Here is a 19,427-nt window from a genome sequence, read left to right as displayed (position 1 = left end):
TTTGATTTGAATCTGGTATCCATCAAATGGTAAATCAAAAAGTAAATGCACATACTGAAGAATCTATCACCAAGGTTGGTACTGAGATTACAATCCAGTTTTCTCTGAAGTTAATTGGAACTGGATCAAGCTTGTATTTAATGACACCTTCTGTCAGTCTCAATAGGATATCCAAAGACTGAATAATCTTGAAGACCAGGGCCATTCATCTTTCAATGGATGATTCTTCGTTTTAGGACTGAAGAAAACTTATATACTGTGTAGGAAAACATTTCAGTTTACTCCATCTGTAACATTTTCAAAAGGGTTCAGCATTGCCCTGTCTCTTCTCCCAGAGAGAAATGCATTGCTAATTTGACAGCAGGTGCAGAGTCTAAAGCTCTCATGCACTGCTGTCAGAGCCCTCAAATACATGGTTGGAAGGTAACTACTCACCATGGGCCAGTGTAACTGGTTGGCCTGGAACTGTTATAGAGGTATTTCACTGCTTGGCAAGACTTAATCCATGGAAACATTACAGACAATGCCATTTTCAGCATTGCAATACCTGCTGATTTTGAAGTCTGTGATATCCTCATGTCTACTAAAGGCAAGCTCCTTACACTTTGTGTGTATGTTAGGTTGCAGAAATATAATTCAGAGAAGCCATCAAAATAAATTGGAGGCTGCATAAATTAGTTAGTTGGAAGTGCTGAGATGATTGTTAGGACCTGGTATTCATCCCTTCCAAGGAGCTGAATACCTAACTGCCAGCTTAAAATGTTTTCTTCAGGATTCAGAGTTCTCAGCCCTCCCTCAGAGATAAATGCCTGAGCACATTGCCTGTGTTTGGTGTGAAGAAAATGAAGGAGAGGCTGGTGATTCCTCACGAGCTGGTACCTTACGGGATAACTCAGTCATACAGATATGCGGGCCCAAATTCAAACATGCTTCATCAGCCTGCACTTTTAAAGATATTTTGAGTGGGCTTTTCTACTTCCTGTATGTTTGCTGAAGATGTTTCTCTCCATGTTTTAGAGGATAAGGAGTTTCATCCTTGCCTCCCAGTAATATGGTGTTTCTTGACCAGAACTGAGGAAGGAAGTGATCTAAGGCTCTCTGGATATACCCATTAACTTTCACATAGCAACATCCACAAATAACTTGTTACCATCTCCAGATGACTGAAGGTCTCCATTTCATTTTGACAAATAGGATCTGGCCTTGATTATACTTGAGCATGCTTGATTATACTTGATCTTGTCACCTCTTTTTCTGGGCTACAAAAATACAAGATGTATGGCCTGAAGTTTTTAGCTTTTAATGACAAAAAAGCGTGTTAGCTTTTGTTTGTTTGTTTGTTTTGGTTTGTTTTGGTTTGTTTGTTTGTTTTGTATGACTGCTATTAGGACCAGACCCTAAGAAGGACCTGCAATTTTTGGATATCAAAATGTTAGCAGCTAGATCCACAAAATCAACACCAAACTTTTTGGCTTTAGAGTGTTCTCCACTTTCATTTAAAGAACCATTTCTACATCATAGCCCCATATACTCAGTGCTGCATCCATAGCTTTGTGATTTATACTTCTTTAGATGTCTTTTCTTATACTTGGGGTATTTGAACATCCTAAACAAAGACCAACAGTTAGACCATATAGTACACACTGGAAGAGGAACAGAGTTTGATTTTTTCCACATACTTAGAAGTTAGAAGTTTCTCTCAAATTTCACTCTGGAAATGTGCATATGAGATCTAATGTTGCTGTGCCTGACTTTTAAGTATTTGTTATTTTGATAAGAGCTTTCATGAATAAGTAGATAAGGGTTGTTTTTTTGTTTGTTTTTAATCTCCATACCTACTTTGGCTGTATGGACAAGCCTTCGTTTTTTTATTTTTTTATTTTTTTATTTTTTGACTGGCAGTTGTAATGAATGCTAAAATGTTAGCATAAAAATACTTTATAATGTAAATATAGTAACTGAAAAAATAAGATTACTGGTACTACAATAAAATCACATATTGAATAAATTTCAAGGGTGGTGGTGGTGGTTCATCACTGCAGTGATGAAAGAAAAATAAATAAATAAATAAAACTGCAATAATAATTATGAGCCCAAAGAAAGCAAAGATCACCTTCCTAAAGATGTAAATTGAAAGCAAAGATAATAAGAATGCTAGCAATGATTATGGTCTAGCACACAGAACAGAACTAATATCAGTTTCAGAATTCTTTAGAAAGAATGAAAATGCTTCTCAAGTGCCTTTTTTATTGCAATTACTTTTGCCAGTATAAGTCTTATCACTAATATTTATCTTTAATAACTGGAAATGTGTGAACATTTGATAATGTCTAATGAAAATAATGTAGCCTTCACCAGAGGTAGTGAATTTTTCTGTAAAGGACTTTGCAGTCTTTAACAGTGTGTACTCTCAACATGCTAAAAATGCAGTGCTTTTTCACAAAAGATGCTCGAAGCCTAATAACAATTTCTTGCAGGCTTAATACATTTTTGGCTTCATTTCCTTCTAGAACAATGGTTTTGAAGGATATTGCTGTTCATTTTCTAAGGGTTAGTTTAACCTTTAGAGACAAATCCAATTATTAGACGTCTGTATGTTTTCTCATATTTTGGTCCTTTTAGAATTTATTGTTACAGAAACAGAGAGAAATATTTATTATCTTTTTGTGCACATCTGTTGTACCTAGCATCAGCTCTGAAGTTGGTAAAGAGCTGAGAAACACGGTGCACAACACTGAAAATAATTACCTCTAAAATAAAGGCAAGTGCAGACACTTTAGCCCCGTCATCCCTGGCTAAAACGTGATTATTAAACTGTCTTGGAACTTCATTCCTGTTTACATATTGGTAATTGAAAATTTAAATCTAAATATGGGTTCCTAATTTAGTTTGCCAGGGTAGAACTGACAAACTGTGCACATATAGTCAGTTTTGTATATTAAAGTAACATCTTCTAAATCAACTAAAGTAACATAAAGTAAAACAGGCAATAATTTCTGGCTAGGAAGCATGAATCTTGTGCTTGGACTTCAGAACAAGTTGTTCAAAACTATTCAAAATATTCTAACATCAGAGTTGTTTGTTTTTAGCTTTAAAATCTGAAGCTTATTAAATAGTTCCTCTAGGATATTCTTCTTTGATTTAATACTTGCGCTTATATGAAACATAATATAATGAAATATGCCCCACCTCCCCACTTTCAAAAGTATGTCCCTTTCTAAGCAATTCTCATTTCAACAAATATAAGGAAGTTAGAAAGCACTGAGCAAGAAATGGAGCACCACCGTGGTATTGTTACCATCTCTACATTAACAGGTTTTCATTAGCATAAGATTATTTTATATGAGCAATCAAAACAAACTTGATTTCTCTGAAGTAGAGACAGACCTCTCTCTGAGAGACCTTTTGTGAGCTAGGGTGTCTCTATTAGTTAGAAAGATGTATAAAATACTTGTATGAAATGATTCTATTTTCCTTTCTGGTATTAAAAAAAAAAAAAATCCTTAAAAATACAGTTAAATCATAGATTAAAACAAGAAACCACATATAACAGAAATTTCTGTTACATTTTGCAAGAAACTTTATTATTACCAATAAATATTTTTGGAAAATACCTTATTCTTCTTTCCACCCTGTCTCCAGTTCAGATAAGAATATAAACCCTGAGGATTAGACTGGTAATTAATATGTTCAGGATACACATATCATACTCTTCTAAAAAGTCACAGAAACTTCTAAGGCTGCAGTTGTTTCTTCTGATTTATTCTCAGTAGTTCTGGTCAAGGTGCAGTTACTCCGTACTTGACTCTGGACACTCACTCCCATTAAACCCACCACCCAAGCCAGAATTTATTTAGCATGACTTTGTTTTTTGGATGTGGGTATGAATTTGAGCTAACAACCACAAACAAAATGCTCCTGGAAGGAAAGTTTCTCAATCAGATTATTTCCTACATCTTCCTTTGAGAGTGATCAAACAAATATCTATGCCAGCTTGGCCTGGGATACTTTTGTTTCTACCTTTCCCAGGTAGAAACAAGCTGCTTAGAGAAGACTAGTAGGGGATTTGGTGATTTTATTTATTTATTTATTTAGCTTTTGTTTGTTTTTGTTTGATATTATGCCCCCTATAAGCCTAGAGAGAACTGTTACAGCGTATTCAAAAAGAGGAGGGAAAAACTTACTGACAAAGATCTTAGCCCTAGTATCTAACTATGTCGGATTGTTTTTATCTATTAAGTAAATAAGAATGATATGATCAGGCTAAAAGTCCAGTTCATCCAGTGAATGGGCCAGAAGTCCCTATTGCTGTCCAAGAGTAACCTATGCAAATGCCTAAGGGAACAAGAACTGTTAAAAATATAGCAATAACCTCCCAGAACTATTTTCCATACTCCATACATTTGCCCAAATCAGGGACTGCCTGAACCATGCTGTCACTGAATTCAGCAGAATGGTTGTAATCCATCTATCTATTTACAGTGAATTCAAGGCCATAGATGATATGTACACTGGGAACAAAACTATGATGGTAATAAGTTGTTGGAACCAGTAGGGTTTCATAATAAAACTTTGAAGAAGACATTTTCCTTTCCTTCTCATATGGTTAGTTAAATAATAAATAGTCACCTTAATCTGTTATCTTAAAAAAAAATATGTTTGCATTAGAATTTGTGGTTTTTTACTTTTAACTTGGTATCACAAAGAAACAATCTTTTCCCATACTATAAAAGTATATATAATTCATTTGTATTTATATGTATTTATATATAAATATATATTTTTATTATATTATAAATGTAGTGTATTTATATGTATATATAGCTGTAATTAAATAATATATGAATACATATATTTTTACAAATAACATAATAAATCTATATATATATATCAATAAATATAGCTGGCTAGTGCCATTTTAGGTAACATACTGTATCTCAGTTATAGCAGGGACAGGCAGAAGCTACACAGGACCTAGTGGAGAAGTACACACTTATGGAGCAGCTGGAGAAGACCAGAATACCTACAGTACCTTTAAAAATAATAAAAATAAAAATAAAAATAAAAATAAAAATAAAAATAAAAATAAAAATAAAAAAGCCAGATATTTAAAACTCTTGCATTTTAAACACTGTACTAATAGGTTTTACTAAAATTTTTTAAAGAATCAGAAGTTCTTATAAAAAAATAAAGATTATAATTTGCTGTTATCTGGAGATTAATTGGAAAAAATTGCATTGCTAGACAACATGGCAACTATCTTTTCTTCCTGGGAAGAATACAGAAATAAAAATATCAGCTCCTACTATTTAGAAGTCTTTTTGTTATACAGTAACAAGCCTGGAAAGAATAACCATTTTATTTTATTTTATGGAGATAATATTCATGTTCAAAAAATATTTATACAAAGAAATAAACGTTTTCCAACCAAAAAGTTGGAATGGACTAGAGAAAAGAAATTCAGATTACCATCTATGCAGCCTGAAAATTGAGTTGCTGGTGTGGTAGTTATAAGTGTGTCTTAGAAAATAATTATTCAGTTCCATTCGTCCCTAAAGTATATATCTATTTGTACTGGTAATGCCTTCTGAATTCAGTTTCTTTTATGTTGCCATATGGTAATGTTCACTTTTCTGTGTATAAGTTGCTATTAAAGATCCCTGTAAAAGGCTTTCACCGTCTCCCTAGGCTGCACTTTACTACAAAGCGTTTGGCATGTCTTTGTGTAAGGTACACCCTGTGTTAAAAGATGAAAATCATTGATTGATTCAATTCTCAGATGTTAAACTGCTTTTCCAGATATGCTTTTTTTTTTTTTTTTCATTTTTGTGGCATCCATTTCTGTTATTAATGTTCTTTTAACGATATCATCTCCTTTTACATACTCTGATCAATATGGTAATAGCATTTCCACAATAAAATAGCATTTTATAATGTAAGGAAAATATTTACCATATTATCAAGATGAAACAAAACTACTTACCTCTAGGGAATATAATTGTTCATTATAGTTCTCTTCCCTATTGAAGAACAGTGATTAAATTTCAATTTTAATCAAGAATTGCTGTCTATCTTTAAAAAAAAAAAAATACACAGAGAACTTTGGACCACAAGGCTACTAAGAATTCTAGGAGAAGTGTAACAACACAGAGGTTTTCAGAAGTTTAAACTCTTAAATCAGGGAAACCCTTAGGCAAAGCTTAAGATAACCCATGTTATCATGTTGGAATTCTATAGTGGAATTCTTCATTTGTGCCTCAGCAGTGTGGCATCTTACTCAAAAAGAAGAAAAGAGTATTAGGCAGATGTCCCCCTGGCTGGGAGTTTGCTGTCCTAGAGACAGAGCAAATTCCTGACCTAGCAAGAGCTAATAAAGGACATATATATGTGTTTATATATATATGTATGAAATACAAAGAAAATAAAACAGAATAAAATTTATTAAATTTTCAACATGGAAAAAGGTTTCTCCTGTAATAGGTTTTTCTCATCTAGCTAATTCTACTTCTGTGGCCTATGTTCAGGGAGAATTTGTCTGGCAAGACCACAAAAAGGTAATAAGATTAAAGGTCCTCCAAAACTCAGATAAACTTACAGTACCAAAATCTGAGGTCCTGTATATTTCTGAGTGAACTCAAATCCTCTAACAGCTGCTGCTGTCCCAAGGAGAAGATGTAGTAAGTTGGGCCCTATGCTTGTGACCCACAGAAATAGTATCTCTCTTCTGCATGCCAGGCCCATACAAAAGAAGCCCCCCTTAGCAAATCTAGAAATGATTCAATTTATAGGAAGTCTAATTGGCAGTCTAATTGGCAGTCTAATACAATAAGGTAGAATCTGCAGAGTTGCCTTTTTTTTTAAAGTCAAGCATAGGAACTGTGATTTGTGCTTTCTTTTTTTTTTTTTTTTTTTTCTTCCTGTTTTTCTCCAGCACACAAGAAAAAATATATATTGAAAAAATTTATACAAAAAAGACATATTTAATACTAAAGTTTAGAGATTTTTCTGTATATATCATTTTACTCTACTCAGGGGTCTACAATTTTTGTCTGTATTTTGTCTACATAAAATTACATTCAATTAAGTGCAGACGATGATAAAATTGATTATGAAAAACATCATCTAAAACTTGTCCAATTTTTTTTTTCTGTTGGTTGAAATCCATAAATAAAAATATATCAAGGCATTCATTTTCCACTTCAGAATCAAGGTACAGAACTGCAGTCAGAACAACAATACAACACCAGCAATAAAAAATAGAAATTTTTAAAAAAAAAACACAACAGTGAACAGTGATTTTTTTATTCCATATACTTGGAATAAAATATTAATTATTATTATTAAATTATTTGTAATTTTTTATTATTATTATTATTATTATTATTATTATTATTATTATTATTATTATTATTATTATTATTATTGTTATTATCATTATCATTATTATTATCATAATCATTATCATTATTATTATTATTATTAAAAGACTTTTATGTAAAAAATGTTTAGGGTGAAGATCTGCTATTTTCCCCTTTTAATTCTTTCCAAAGACTAATTACTAAAATTTCTTCATACAAAACAGTATGCCTATGGTATTCTTTAATCATGCCAGTGCTACTTGCAGGATAATTATTCAAAGATAATTAGTAATACCCTCTCCCCTTAAAAGCTTTCTGTTAAGAAATAGTTCTTCCACTCTAAATGGAAACTTTATGAGAGGCAAAAGAAAACCCACAACATAAAAAACAGCATCTAAAATAAAAGAGTTTGTGCACCATGTAAAATTCCATGTGCCTTGGTAAACTGAGGCTTCAAGATGGACTTTGTCTCTGAGGACCATGATCATTTCCTTTTCTTTATTTCTGGATAAAAGATCAATGACACTAATCAATGATTTTGCCCCCTACCCCCCCCCCCAAAAAAATAAAATAATAAAATAATGTTTTAATAAGTCCACAGCAATGTAATGATACACTTCTACTCACTGCTAATTGCTAAAGCTATAGCTAAATGAATGATATTTCCAACATAGCAATGTGGAAAAATATGTACAAAATTAACTGTCTTGAATTAATCAATTGTTAAAAGGAGTCGAATAAGTTCAGTCCAGAACATTGGAGATTATGGAAGAGCAGGTTATAATAAAATCTTTACATGGGCTGGGGTGTTTTGCTGTTATGAAAACACACTATTCTGAGAAACCCTTTCTTTCCAATGCATCTTGTTTGATGTATACTCTTGTAAAAGATAAAATAAAACATCAGCCCAGAATCAAAGCACTCCTCAGCAAGATGAGGAGTGTCAGCAAGTCGTCTATGATGCATTTATATTATAGACTGGTGAAGGTACAGTAGCGTGGAAACAACTGAATATCTCTTGAACTAGAATCTAATCTGTTTATTTTTGTACCATTTTGGCATTATAAAAAAGTTTATATAGCAGAAAGACCAAGAACATCTTTGTATTCTTAGGAGAACATTAAAACCTACTTGTTTACTTTATGCTACCCAAGATAGGTAAATTATTCCAAAATATTTGAGGGTCAGCCTCTCTTTGTCTCTGATAGTTCAGAGATGCCAAACAAACTACCAAGAGGAGGGAATAAAGACAATTGCAGTGAAGTAGTCGAGCTTTGCTGAATAGGCTTAGGAGCAGTCAAAGTCACTTCACAGCAACCTTCACAGTTTAGGACAACATGTTATTTTGGGTAAACATAGACCAGAACAAAGGGTTTGCACCAAGAAGGAGAAATGGTCATCTGTGACCTCTGTCAAAAGTAGTGATATGCAGCACATGAAAGAGACACTGCAAAATATTGAAAAGACAAGGCAAGAGAAAAGGATCTGCATTTTCACTCCAAATTGTAGTTGTGAATTCTAAAGAGTTGAATAAACAGTTTTGAAACTGTACTTAAGAAGCACTATGGACCAATAGTTCACTGGGTGCTCAACCATGCATTGGTTGCAAATGCAAACACAAACCCTTTGGTGTTTTCATTGATAAGGGACAAATTACCTCCTGTCACATTTTCACAACCTCAGGAAAAGTTGCTCTGTACCCCAACCTGTTGCTATGAGTCTTCAGAACAAAGAAAAATACTTGTCTATGAAAACACAGGGGATATGACTACACTACTAGGAAGCTTTAAGGAAGTCATCTAAATTAGTCATATGCATCACTCAGACTTTCTAGCGCTGAAAGTTACTACCTAAACCCTAAACTCTCCTGTAACATTACACTATCTTTGGTTCCTAGATATATGCACAATACACCATTTTATTTCCTCAATTAAATATTACCTCTTCTTTCATTGTTTTTCCCCATTATTTCTGTTGCAATATTTTTTTTCTCTAGACTCCAGCTACATTACATATTAGCTATTATCTAGAAGTTGCTGTTATGCATGAATTCTTTTATTCTTCTCCCAGACCCATAAGGATAACTGTCACCCTCACCAGCTGCTACTATCTAGATTAAAAATAGACATCAGCCGTGCAATTACAAATTTCTCCTGAGGATACCAGCAGCTGGAGAGTGGATTCTTCATACAGACAGCATCTAGAAACGTATTAGAAATGATGTTCCTCTTATCTTACAAAGCTCATAACACCACTCACTCTTGCCTTGCCCTCAGTGTCTATTTCCACCAACTCTTCAGGATAATCAGCAGCCTGCTACCAATTAGTCTTGATAAACTATCAAGGATATAGTGCCATTAAATTTCTTGGAATAGCTGTAAGGGTTTTGACTGCTCAAAAGCAAATAATTAACCTCTGGTATGACATGACAGTGAGTAGGACTCATTTTCCTTTTCACACTTAGATGTTTATGAAAGAATGTCAAAACATTAAAAACATATATCAGTGTGTTACCTGTAAGAGAATATGAAAAGAAGACCAAGTGGTAAAATGTGTTTAGAAAAAAAAAAAAAAAAAAAAAAAAAAAAAAAAAAAAGAGAGAGAAAAAAATACCATATTATTACTTCAAATTAAACTCTATCAGTTCAAATACAAAAAGAGGAGATAACAGGAGAGCAGACAAAAACAGAGGAAGAAGTGAACTCTGTTGATGAAAACAGAGATTTCCTTGCCCTATTCCTCTTCAGAGAAATGGAGAAGAGGCGGTGCCTCTTCAGTCATGCTCAGGTAAATCTGCACAGAGCTGAGCTATGCTAGGTCAGGGGATTGCATTCTTTTTCTCTTTCTCCAACCTTGATCTTCGCAGAGCGGGGGCTTTATAGTTCATAGTCAGTGCCAGGCTGTTGTTAGACATCACAAAGTGCTGATAATGGGAATTATCTTGGTGAAGGGTAGGAAAAACTATTATCCAAACTGTGTGTTTAGCAAGGATTTTCAGTAAAGCTGCCTTCAACACTGATCCTTAGTGTCCATGTGGGCCTGTTCTGGGTCAAAAGCACACCAATTGCCTACTAAGGATATATTGGCTCTATCTCATTTTAGCATCTTGAAATGGTCAGTGAGAAGCCCACTAACTTCCCTTCCAGGAGTTGTTTAAAATAATCACTCTGCATGTTCTGTGTATCCACACAACACCCAAAGTATAGAAAAATTGGTGTCAAGCAGTATCTGTATTTAAGGAAATAAAGTACTTATCTATTAAAAGCCCAAGAAACAAAAGGGGAAAGATAATTTTTCACGTCTGCTTGATAAGTGGCAAAAAAAAAAAAAAATGTATAAAGCTTTTAAAATACATACTACCTTGCAATAATTTAATAAACTGTGCTGTCTTCTCATAAAGAATCAGGATGGTTGCCGTGGTAACAAAGATTATCCTTGCTGCTGCTTGATTCTGTCATTTTTCTAAACATGAATTCATAATATTTAGGATTTATTAACAATGTGTCACATTGATAGAGATAAATTACATGCTTTAAACTGGCCATGTAAGTCTTCTATGATATTATAGCTGCTTTGTCAACTCAGCAATAAGATATGATGTGATTACTAGAAAATTAAAGCTATTTGTCATAAAGGATGAGGCAGTATCAAAACTCCCAGAACAGAAAAAGTCTCAATAGAGTAATCTAATGTGTTTCCTTATTTTAAATATTTCTGAGTTAGATAACAGTCACTATTTTCTGTCTTGTAAATTGATCAAGATCAGCCTATATTGAAACTAGATTTATTTGTGCTGGGAAAATTTAGGTTATAAAGAATCAGAATTGATGTCCTTCAGGCTACAATATTTCGTGATGGTTCTAACTATAATGCAGAGTTTGTGGAGAGATCCTAATGATGGCATACTTTGCAATATATAAAAATACATATACACACACTTATGTTTTATGAAGTTGTATTTCACTTCAAGGAATTTTGTAGGGTTTTGTGCAATGTACAGTATCCTAATTGTACCAGAAAATTAGATGACATTCTCAATGTTGCTGTCTATAAAATACCATTTTATGTGCATTACTGAAGTGTTTGTGTCAGTAAGTGCCATCACTGATACCATGTTAAGCTAATTTGGATGGCCAGTTCTACAGTCATTCTTCCATATATATTTGGTAGTTGAAGAAGCAATAAGAAATTCACTAAAATCACAGAAGTTTTGCAAAGACTTTTTTTGTTTTTGTTTTTTTTTTTTTTAGAAAAAAGGCCTATTTTTTGTAGTGAGACACACGGTTGGTTGGAACACAGTGGAGTTGAGTAACCTTAAGTCAAGCAAGGAGAGGACAATGGGCAGATGTTTTAAACTGAAAGACAGTAGATTTAGATTGTAAGGAAGACATCTTTTACAATGAAGGTGGTGAGGCACTGGAACAGGTTGCCCAGAGAGATTGTGTATGCCCCTATTAGGAGATAGGCCAGGATCAAGGTCAGGCTGGATGGGGCCTGGTCTAGTGGAAGGTGTCCCTGCCCATGGTAGGAGGTTGGCCTCGATGATCTTTAAGGGTCCCTTCCAACGCAAGCCATTCTATGAATATGTGTCACTGTATGATTTGATATGTCAGGCAGTGGGACATTACATCTGTATGTAGGATGAACTTTGAGCTGGGTGAGATATGTCTACATTGTATATTGCAATGCAAAGGAAGTAACAGAGCTTTCTTTAAATGCACCGAGGCAGTCTGGAACAGCAGCATGGAGAACTGCTCAGATGTGCTCAGAGTTAGCTGCACATAATCTTTGTCTTGAACCATTCCTAAACTAGTTACCAAAACTAGTTTGTGTATCCTTTTAAACAGAACAAGAGGGAATTCAGTTACTGGATTGTCTTGGTAGATGGAAAAAATATCCTCATGTAGTTGAAAAAAAAAAAAAAACAAAAACAAACAAACAAACAAACAAAAAACAACAAACAAGCTCAGATGAAATACAGTAAATCAATACAGCATGATTTCTTCCTAATCATAACCTTTGAGGCTTATAGAACAATAAATGAACTACACTTTCAGGCTGAAAAATACAAGGTTAAAATAGAACAAAAGGCCTTTTGGCTCATTGACATCATATAATTTGCTTAGTTATGCTGCCATACATAGACAGCTAACAGTAATACATATATCCTCCTTTGTTTTCCTTTATCTCCATGAAGTAATGTTCTCTCTCAAGGCTATAGACTGATGTTATAGCATAGTTGTTTCTTGTGAAGCAGGCAAAATCATTAATTCAGCTATGATTCAGATGGCTACTACTATCTAATAAAAATATCTTGTATTTTTTTCAAATGAACTATGCACAAATCAATCTTGGAAAGAGAAAATACCATTTTCCATTGTATCTCTTTGCCAATGTAGATTCTGTTACAGCTGGACCAGATAACTAATGGGATAAATGGAAAATTTCAGTTGTCTTCAAAAGGCATTATAGTAGCTCCTTTGAGTTGAGATGTAATATACACTTTTTTTTTTTTTTTTTTTTTTTTCTCCCTTGGATTAATTTTGGTGCCAGAGTTCTTGTTTAATTTAGATTATGCAGACCAAGATCCTAAAATACAGGGTAGCACCTCCAATAGGGTCTGGTCAGAATTGTATGTGTTGTTGTCAAAGGTTTATTTGATCCAGTATTTTATGCCAGTTTTCCACTGCAAGAAAATATACATATTGCCTAATCAGCCAGAGACTCTGTTGAGTCTTAATGGCTTTATTGGGCACCTGTAATGGCCTGTATATTTCTACCACTGTAAGCAAGCAGTGCTATGCAAGCTTGATTTAATTCTGTTTTTGTTGGTTGTGGTCATTTGTTTTATAATATCCTGGTTTTGACACAATTAGGACAGTAGGAAGAAAAAAAAAAAAAAAAACATAAATGTATATAGCAGTAACATAATATCTATGTCACAGGTGAGGATTTTTTTTTTTAGAGGAGGTGGCATAGCAAGGGCATGTAAATACTGTACCACTTTCTCTTCTAACAAGGCAGTTCTTAGCTAAGGGATTTATTGGTATACAGCATGATTAAAATGAGTCAGTCATTCTCGGAGACTCTAATCCCTAACCTGGGAACTTTTGTATCTGTTTGTAATTTTTGTCCAACATTGAGTCTATTTTTATTGTGTGTTGGAACTACCAATTGAGCATTTGAGCTTTAAAAATTTAGAAAATGTAGTAAAAAGAATATTTACCTTCCAAAGGTAATTCTGAGAACATAAAAAACTAATCCTGGCAAACAAGTAGAGATACAGGAAAAATGCTTAGTAAAAGCATGTGTTTTTTTTTCTGATTCGTAGTCAACATATGTTACCATATAGCAGCTGCAGGTCAGAAAAACCTGTTCTTGACTTGAAAAGCAGATATAGCTTAATTTAAATCAGAATAATTATTCAAGTCATTTATTGTTATGATTTTTGTCCACGTGTATTCTGTGTGCATGTATATATAGCTATAACTGATAATTTAACTTTATTGTATATAATTATGAATATGAATATAATAAAGTCATGGCTGTGCTATAATTTTGAAGCACTTACCTAATTTTATTAAAAGAATGCATCTGATATTTCCCTGTGTTAAGATTAGTTTGATATGGATAAATAAACTCTACATTGTTTTCAGAAATCCATAAAGCGAAACCAGAGAGACATGAAAAACGAACTCCAAAAGGTAACATTATTTTTTTGTCTGTTTACTTACATGTATGTTTATAATATACACTGTATTTGCCAACTACATATTTTATCCCTGTTTTATTATAGAAGCACTCAGAAGCACTGTGGTTCTCACAGTCTAAAAATAACTAAAATTTAATGTATGCCTTAACATTAACAAATAATGCCATTTTATATTTGTTGGGCTATATTGTAAAGACACATTCATAATAAGATTATCCTGTCCATACTTATCCAGGAGTCTTTTTGTTGCAAAGGTGCAAGAACATAGAGTGCTGATGAACTTCCTCTAGTGCAAAACACATGAAGTGTGTTCGGCAAGGAAGAAAACAAATTTATAGGCCAGTGAGTGCCATCAAAGTTAGGAAGTGCTAGTTAAGAGGGAGCCAGGTGTGTATCAAAGATAAGAAAACCTCCACTATAAGAACCTACTCTCTTTCAGAGTGTTTAATCTCCTCTAACTGGCACTTCCCAAAATTCACAGAGGAACTGGTTTGGACTGGTTTTCAGAGGTCAGGTAAACAAAGAAGCTTCCTGAGTTATTTGCACATTTTTTATTTATTTATTTTGTCTAATAGAACCTCCTCTGGAAAGATTAGGATACACAAAATCTGATGAGCATCTCAGTGATGCACCAGTGTCGTGCTTAGTAATTATAGGAGGAAGCAAGAAGGAAGCTTATTAAAAATAATGTGTATATACATACACTCTCCCTCATAAAATTACATTCATTTTATATATATATTTCTTTCTAGTATTTTACAGCTCTAGTGCTAGGTTTCCAGGGTCATCTGAAGTACCCAGAATTGTTTCCCAACTATTTAATAAATCATGTACCTTGGAAATAAATTTTTTAGGGTATCAGTGGGCTAGTTGGTCAATAATGAACTAAAATTCATTAGCAAAGTATCCCAGATAGGGAGTTTTCAAGCACGGTAAAAAAGCACAAATGAAGTTGCAGCCTTGACCAAATCAGCCTCCTGTATACTATTCCATCTGTACAGAAATACTTTGCTTTACATAGAAAAACATTAATGTGACAAAGATCATCACAAAGATGTTATAAGATGCTAGGGAAAAAAAAGCGCTCAGGTGTCATTAGTTTATGAGTATGCCCTTTATGAGTATGCCTTATAAGGAAGTCTTTAATTAGACAATCAATTGCTGAAGTGCAAGACAAATGACAAATATGTATATATATATATATACGTATATATATATATGTATATATATATATATATATACGTATATATATATATATATACATATATATATATAAACATATATATATATATACATGTATGTATATATATATATATATATATAGGTGTTTGGTTGTGTTATTTTGTTGTTTTGTTTTGTGTGTGTGTGTGTTTTGTTTTGTTTTGTTTTGTTTTGTTTTTTCAAGGTGGAGATGGGGAGGTTCTCATACTTCATAGAATTATAGAATCACAGAATGGTTTGGGTTGGAAGAGACCTTAAAGACCATCCAAACCCCCTGCCACAGGCCAGGACAACTTCCACTAGACCAGGTTGCCCAAAGCACCATCCAGCCTGGCCTTGAACATACTATATATATTTCTGCTTATATTTAGTCCTCATATATATATTTTCCTCATATATATATTTCTGCTTATATTTAGTCCTCAAAATGCACTTTGCATGCAGTAGGAACAGTTACAAGAAAACATTCTGTCTGACCTCAATATGGGGATGCTGGACTTACAAAAATAATTTTAGACATATTTTTTAGTAGTCAAACCCTCTGAAGTCCCAATAGGGAAGCTGCATCCATAAGCCTCATTTTGAAAAGACTGTACCAAAATATCAGCAACAGGTGCAATGAATGGAATTTCCAGATAGAACTAGCTAAAATTATAAGGAAGTTTCTTAAGACTATTAAAAGCCAGGCAGATTTGTACCCTAATCTTTGCCTATAATTAAATATTTTGATAAACTACTAATAATGAAGTGTATTTCCATGGTTGCACTTAGTCAACTCTGAAAAGCAGAAATACACTGAGAACTGATTCAACAAAACATTTTTTCATTCTTAAGAGCAGTGAAATTTTGTGATTACATGTATGTGTTAAGCATAAATTCACTACAAAATAGGGTCTTTACAATTTGGTATTGGATGCATTAGCATTTCCACAAGGGCCAATAGCACCCTGAGCTGTGTGAGCAGGAGCATGGCCTGCCCATGGAAGCAGGTGATTATCACTCATAATGCAGCATTCATGAGACCGCTTCTAGATACCATGGCCTCCCAGGCAAAGACATGGATAAACTGGGGTGATCTCAGTATGGAGCCCCTGACATGATGGGGATTGGAGCAGTTGTCCTGAAAGGAGAGGCTGTGGACCGGGGCTGGCCTAGGAGCAGCCTGGAGCAGGCTGAGAGGTGGTGGAGAGGAAGGAGCCAGAGACACGAGGAGGCTCAGCTGTACTAAGCAAGATTCAGGTGGGATACAGGGAGAAACTTTCTCCCCATGGCACGGGCTGCCCAGGAAGGCCACTCTGGAAGAGTCCTTGGGGTTTCCAGCCTCAGCCCCACACAGCCCGGCCTGGCCTCAGTGCTGAGCCTGCTGCGTGGGGGCTTTCGCAGTGCCCAGCCAGCCACAGCTGTCCTGCAATTCCTGCAATATAATGATATATACTGCTTTTGCAAGACTTTAAGAGCTACAGATGAAAGCACCGTTTAAGATGTAGGTACTATAGCTTTTATTACTGTTGCTGCCAATGAATAAGAGGTAACTATCCAATATTTCAGCAACAGGGAAGAACAATAACAGAATATATTGAGATAAATATATATAAGAGTGTAATTTCTGTCAAAGAGAAAACCTAATGATAACCCAAATGGACTGAGAAAATAATTTCTAATTCTTATGGAAAATAGATATTAGCAATACAATGAAATAACCTGTACCACTGGAATAAAAATAGCTCACAGACTTTGAGAAGTCATGGAAAAAGGTTCAAAACTGTCATTAAAGTATACATTCATCAACAATCTTCATAAACTTCACTTACACTAAGAATAAGAATTCCTCACACTAAAGTCAACGTAACGTCATCACAACGCTGAAAAAGGTACTGTGATTTTTCCTGTATGTAATTCACTAATACATTGCTGTTGGACTGAGGGATGGAAGAAGACAATGTGATGATGAAATGCTACCTCTCAGAGTCATATATTAAAAAACACACACACACACACACACACACACACACACACACAAAAAAAAAAAAAAAAAAAAAAAAAGACTGTGATTTCAGCAAAGACACTCATGTGCCTCTGAAATTAGTACTATCCTCTCTGGTTTTGGCAGAAAGTATCTCTGAATTTGACCTGATTTCACAAATATATTTCAGTCATTTCCAAACTATTTCACTTACTATGCATAGCACATACCTGTCTCTCCTACCCTAATCACAGTAGGGCTGTACAAGTAATGCAAATATTACAGAGTAAAGCTGGCTGTGTTTTGGCATATGGGTAAATTATATGATCATGAAGACAAATATAAAGTGTCCATATAATTTAATTTTATGTAAATATATGGTATTTGAGACAAATAAATAGGTAAAAGGAGTTGGCCCATACAAATCTACAGTGTACCAGAAACCCAAAATAAGTTGACAAGATTAGCAAGTAAAGTAGCATATTTAGGCTTGATACAGGGGCTGTCTGTCTTGATTTCTAGACTTATGACTACAGATTCATCTGAGGCCACTATAAACTAGGTTACATGGGTACTGGTAGCAATACAGCTGCAGCATTTCAGGCACAGCTGTCAAGTATCAGTTCAGCCACATGGGCTGAGAGAAGCCCAGAGTAAAGCCAATGCTTGCAGGTAATTTGACCATCACCAGTAGCTGGCAAACTCGAACGTCAGTTCAGATGGGTGTAATGCCCTCTGACTGCTGCAGTTAAATCTAACTTTAAATTGTATTGTAACGCACAGGAAATTGTCTTGCTCTTACATAGGCATTTAAACCTAGTGTTGAAGGGCTAGATCCATCTTACAGTTTGGTGCTGCAGAGCACGTGCATGCCTGGTGCCATTTGGGGCAGGTGTGGCCAAGTTCCAGGCAAGCTTCTTCCCTCTTTACAGGTAATTGAAGTGGTTTGTAATGAATGCAGATGCCTTCACAGTTCCTAAATTGCTGGGATTTCCTTGGAATATTGTTTAGGACCTGGAAGTTTGTGCCCCTCTGCAGATCAAGCACACTCCCCCCCCCCCCCCCTTTTTTTTTTTTTTTATGGAGGATTCTTTCAAGAAGGATTAAGTTATAGCCATCTAAGGTTACTCAGCTTCTGAATAGAAGTATCTACTCAGAGATTTAATGTTGTCTGACTAATGCATTCTAACTTCATTGTATTAGTTCATTTATCTTAACTTTTGTGAGTGCTGCTCTGTGGACAGGCACTTAGCTGGAGCAAGCAACCTCTACTGCATGCATTATGCACCCATCACGTAGCTTTATGCTAAGCAATGGACTTACTCAGCTGAAAACTTTTTACTTAGCTTAGATGTGGAATTAGTTCCTCCTTATTACATCCCTTTGAAGTTCCTTTTTTTTTTTTTTTTTTTTGGGGGGGGGGGGGCAGTGGGGTTGGAAATGTTATCAAATACTCTATCTCAAACACTTTAATTAAAAAAAATAAATCTCATCCCCAATCACTGTCTTCCATTCCATTTGATGCAAATCAAATATAGCACTAGATGACTAAAATTTGGAAAATATCACATATATACTATGCTTGTTGTTTTAAATTTTATGTGAAGTAAACAGAAATATTCTTATTTGATTAAATTCAGAATACCTTGTTAAATTACCTTAAAATTTTCCATTATAAACTCCTATGTTAGATTATTTATAAATTTAACGCACTCCAGTAGTGAAGGATGAATTTTTTCATGCTTGGCTTTTTGCCTCTGGCTGAATTTTCATTCAAAGTCATATAAAAATGTTTCAGCAATTTCCAAAATCTAGGTTAGTGAAAATTAGGTTAGAGTATTATATTTTTTCCAATGCTAATAACAGTTCATTCTGAACTTATGCTTTTTATTGGTATTTGCAAGCAAGTCCAAGCAAATTCCTTTAAGCTGTGAGAAAATTTTAACTTAGGCAATTGTTATGAAAGCAAATGCATTGTTATTTTTCTCTGGATGAACCCAATATGCTATTAAAAAAATAAAATAAAAGAGATGATCTTTTAATAACTTAGTATGTCATAAAGCAAATAAAATAGTTGAATTAAAATTAGTTGAGCAGTTTTATCTTCAGCATTTTTCAGTTGAAGAGTGCTTGATTTAGAAAAAGAAATATGTACTTTCTTTTATTTTTTATA

At 34.2% G+C, this 19,427-nt stretch overlaps 1 protein-coding gene across 14 annotated transcripts in view; it reads left to right on the top strand.

Moving 5' to 3' along the window:
* The window catches only part of TRDN (triadin), a 243,920-nt gene that overhangs the window by 52,428 nt on the left and 172,065 nt on the right, over window positions 1-19,427 (top strand). For all 14 annotated transcript variants that reach the window (XM_084285079.1, XM_084285082.1, XM_084285081.1 and 11 more), the window contains one exon: window positions 14,015-14,062. In XM_084285079.1, the coding sequence (XP_084141205.1) occupies window positions 14,015-14,062 (48 nt within the window). The remainder of the gene's footprint in view (window positions 1-14,014; window positions 14,063-19,427) is intronic.

The sequence above is a fragment of the Netta rufina genome, assembly GCF_964035555.1.
Source record: "Netta rufina genome assembly, chromosome: 3".
NCBI lineage: Eukaryota > Metazoa > Chordata > Aves > Anseriformes > Anatidae > Netta > Netta rufina.
Note: the sequence above shows the minus strand (reverse complement) of the source record. Positions and strands in the feature narration are given on the sequence as shown.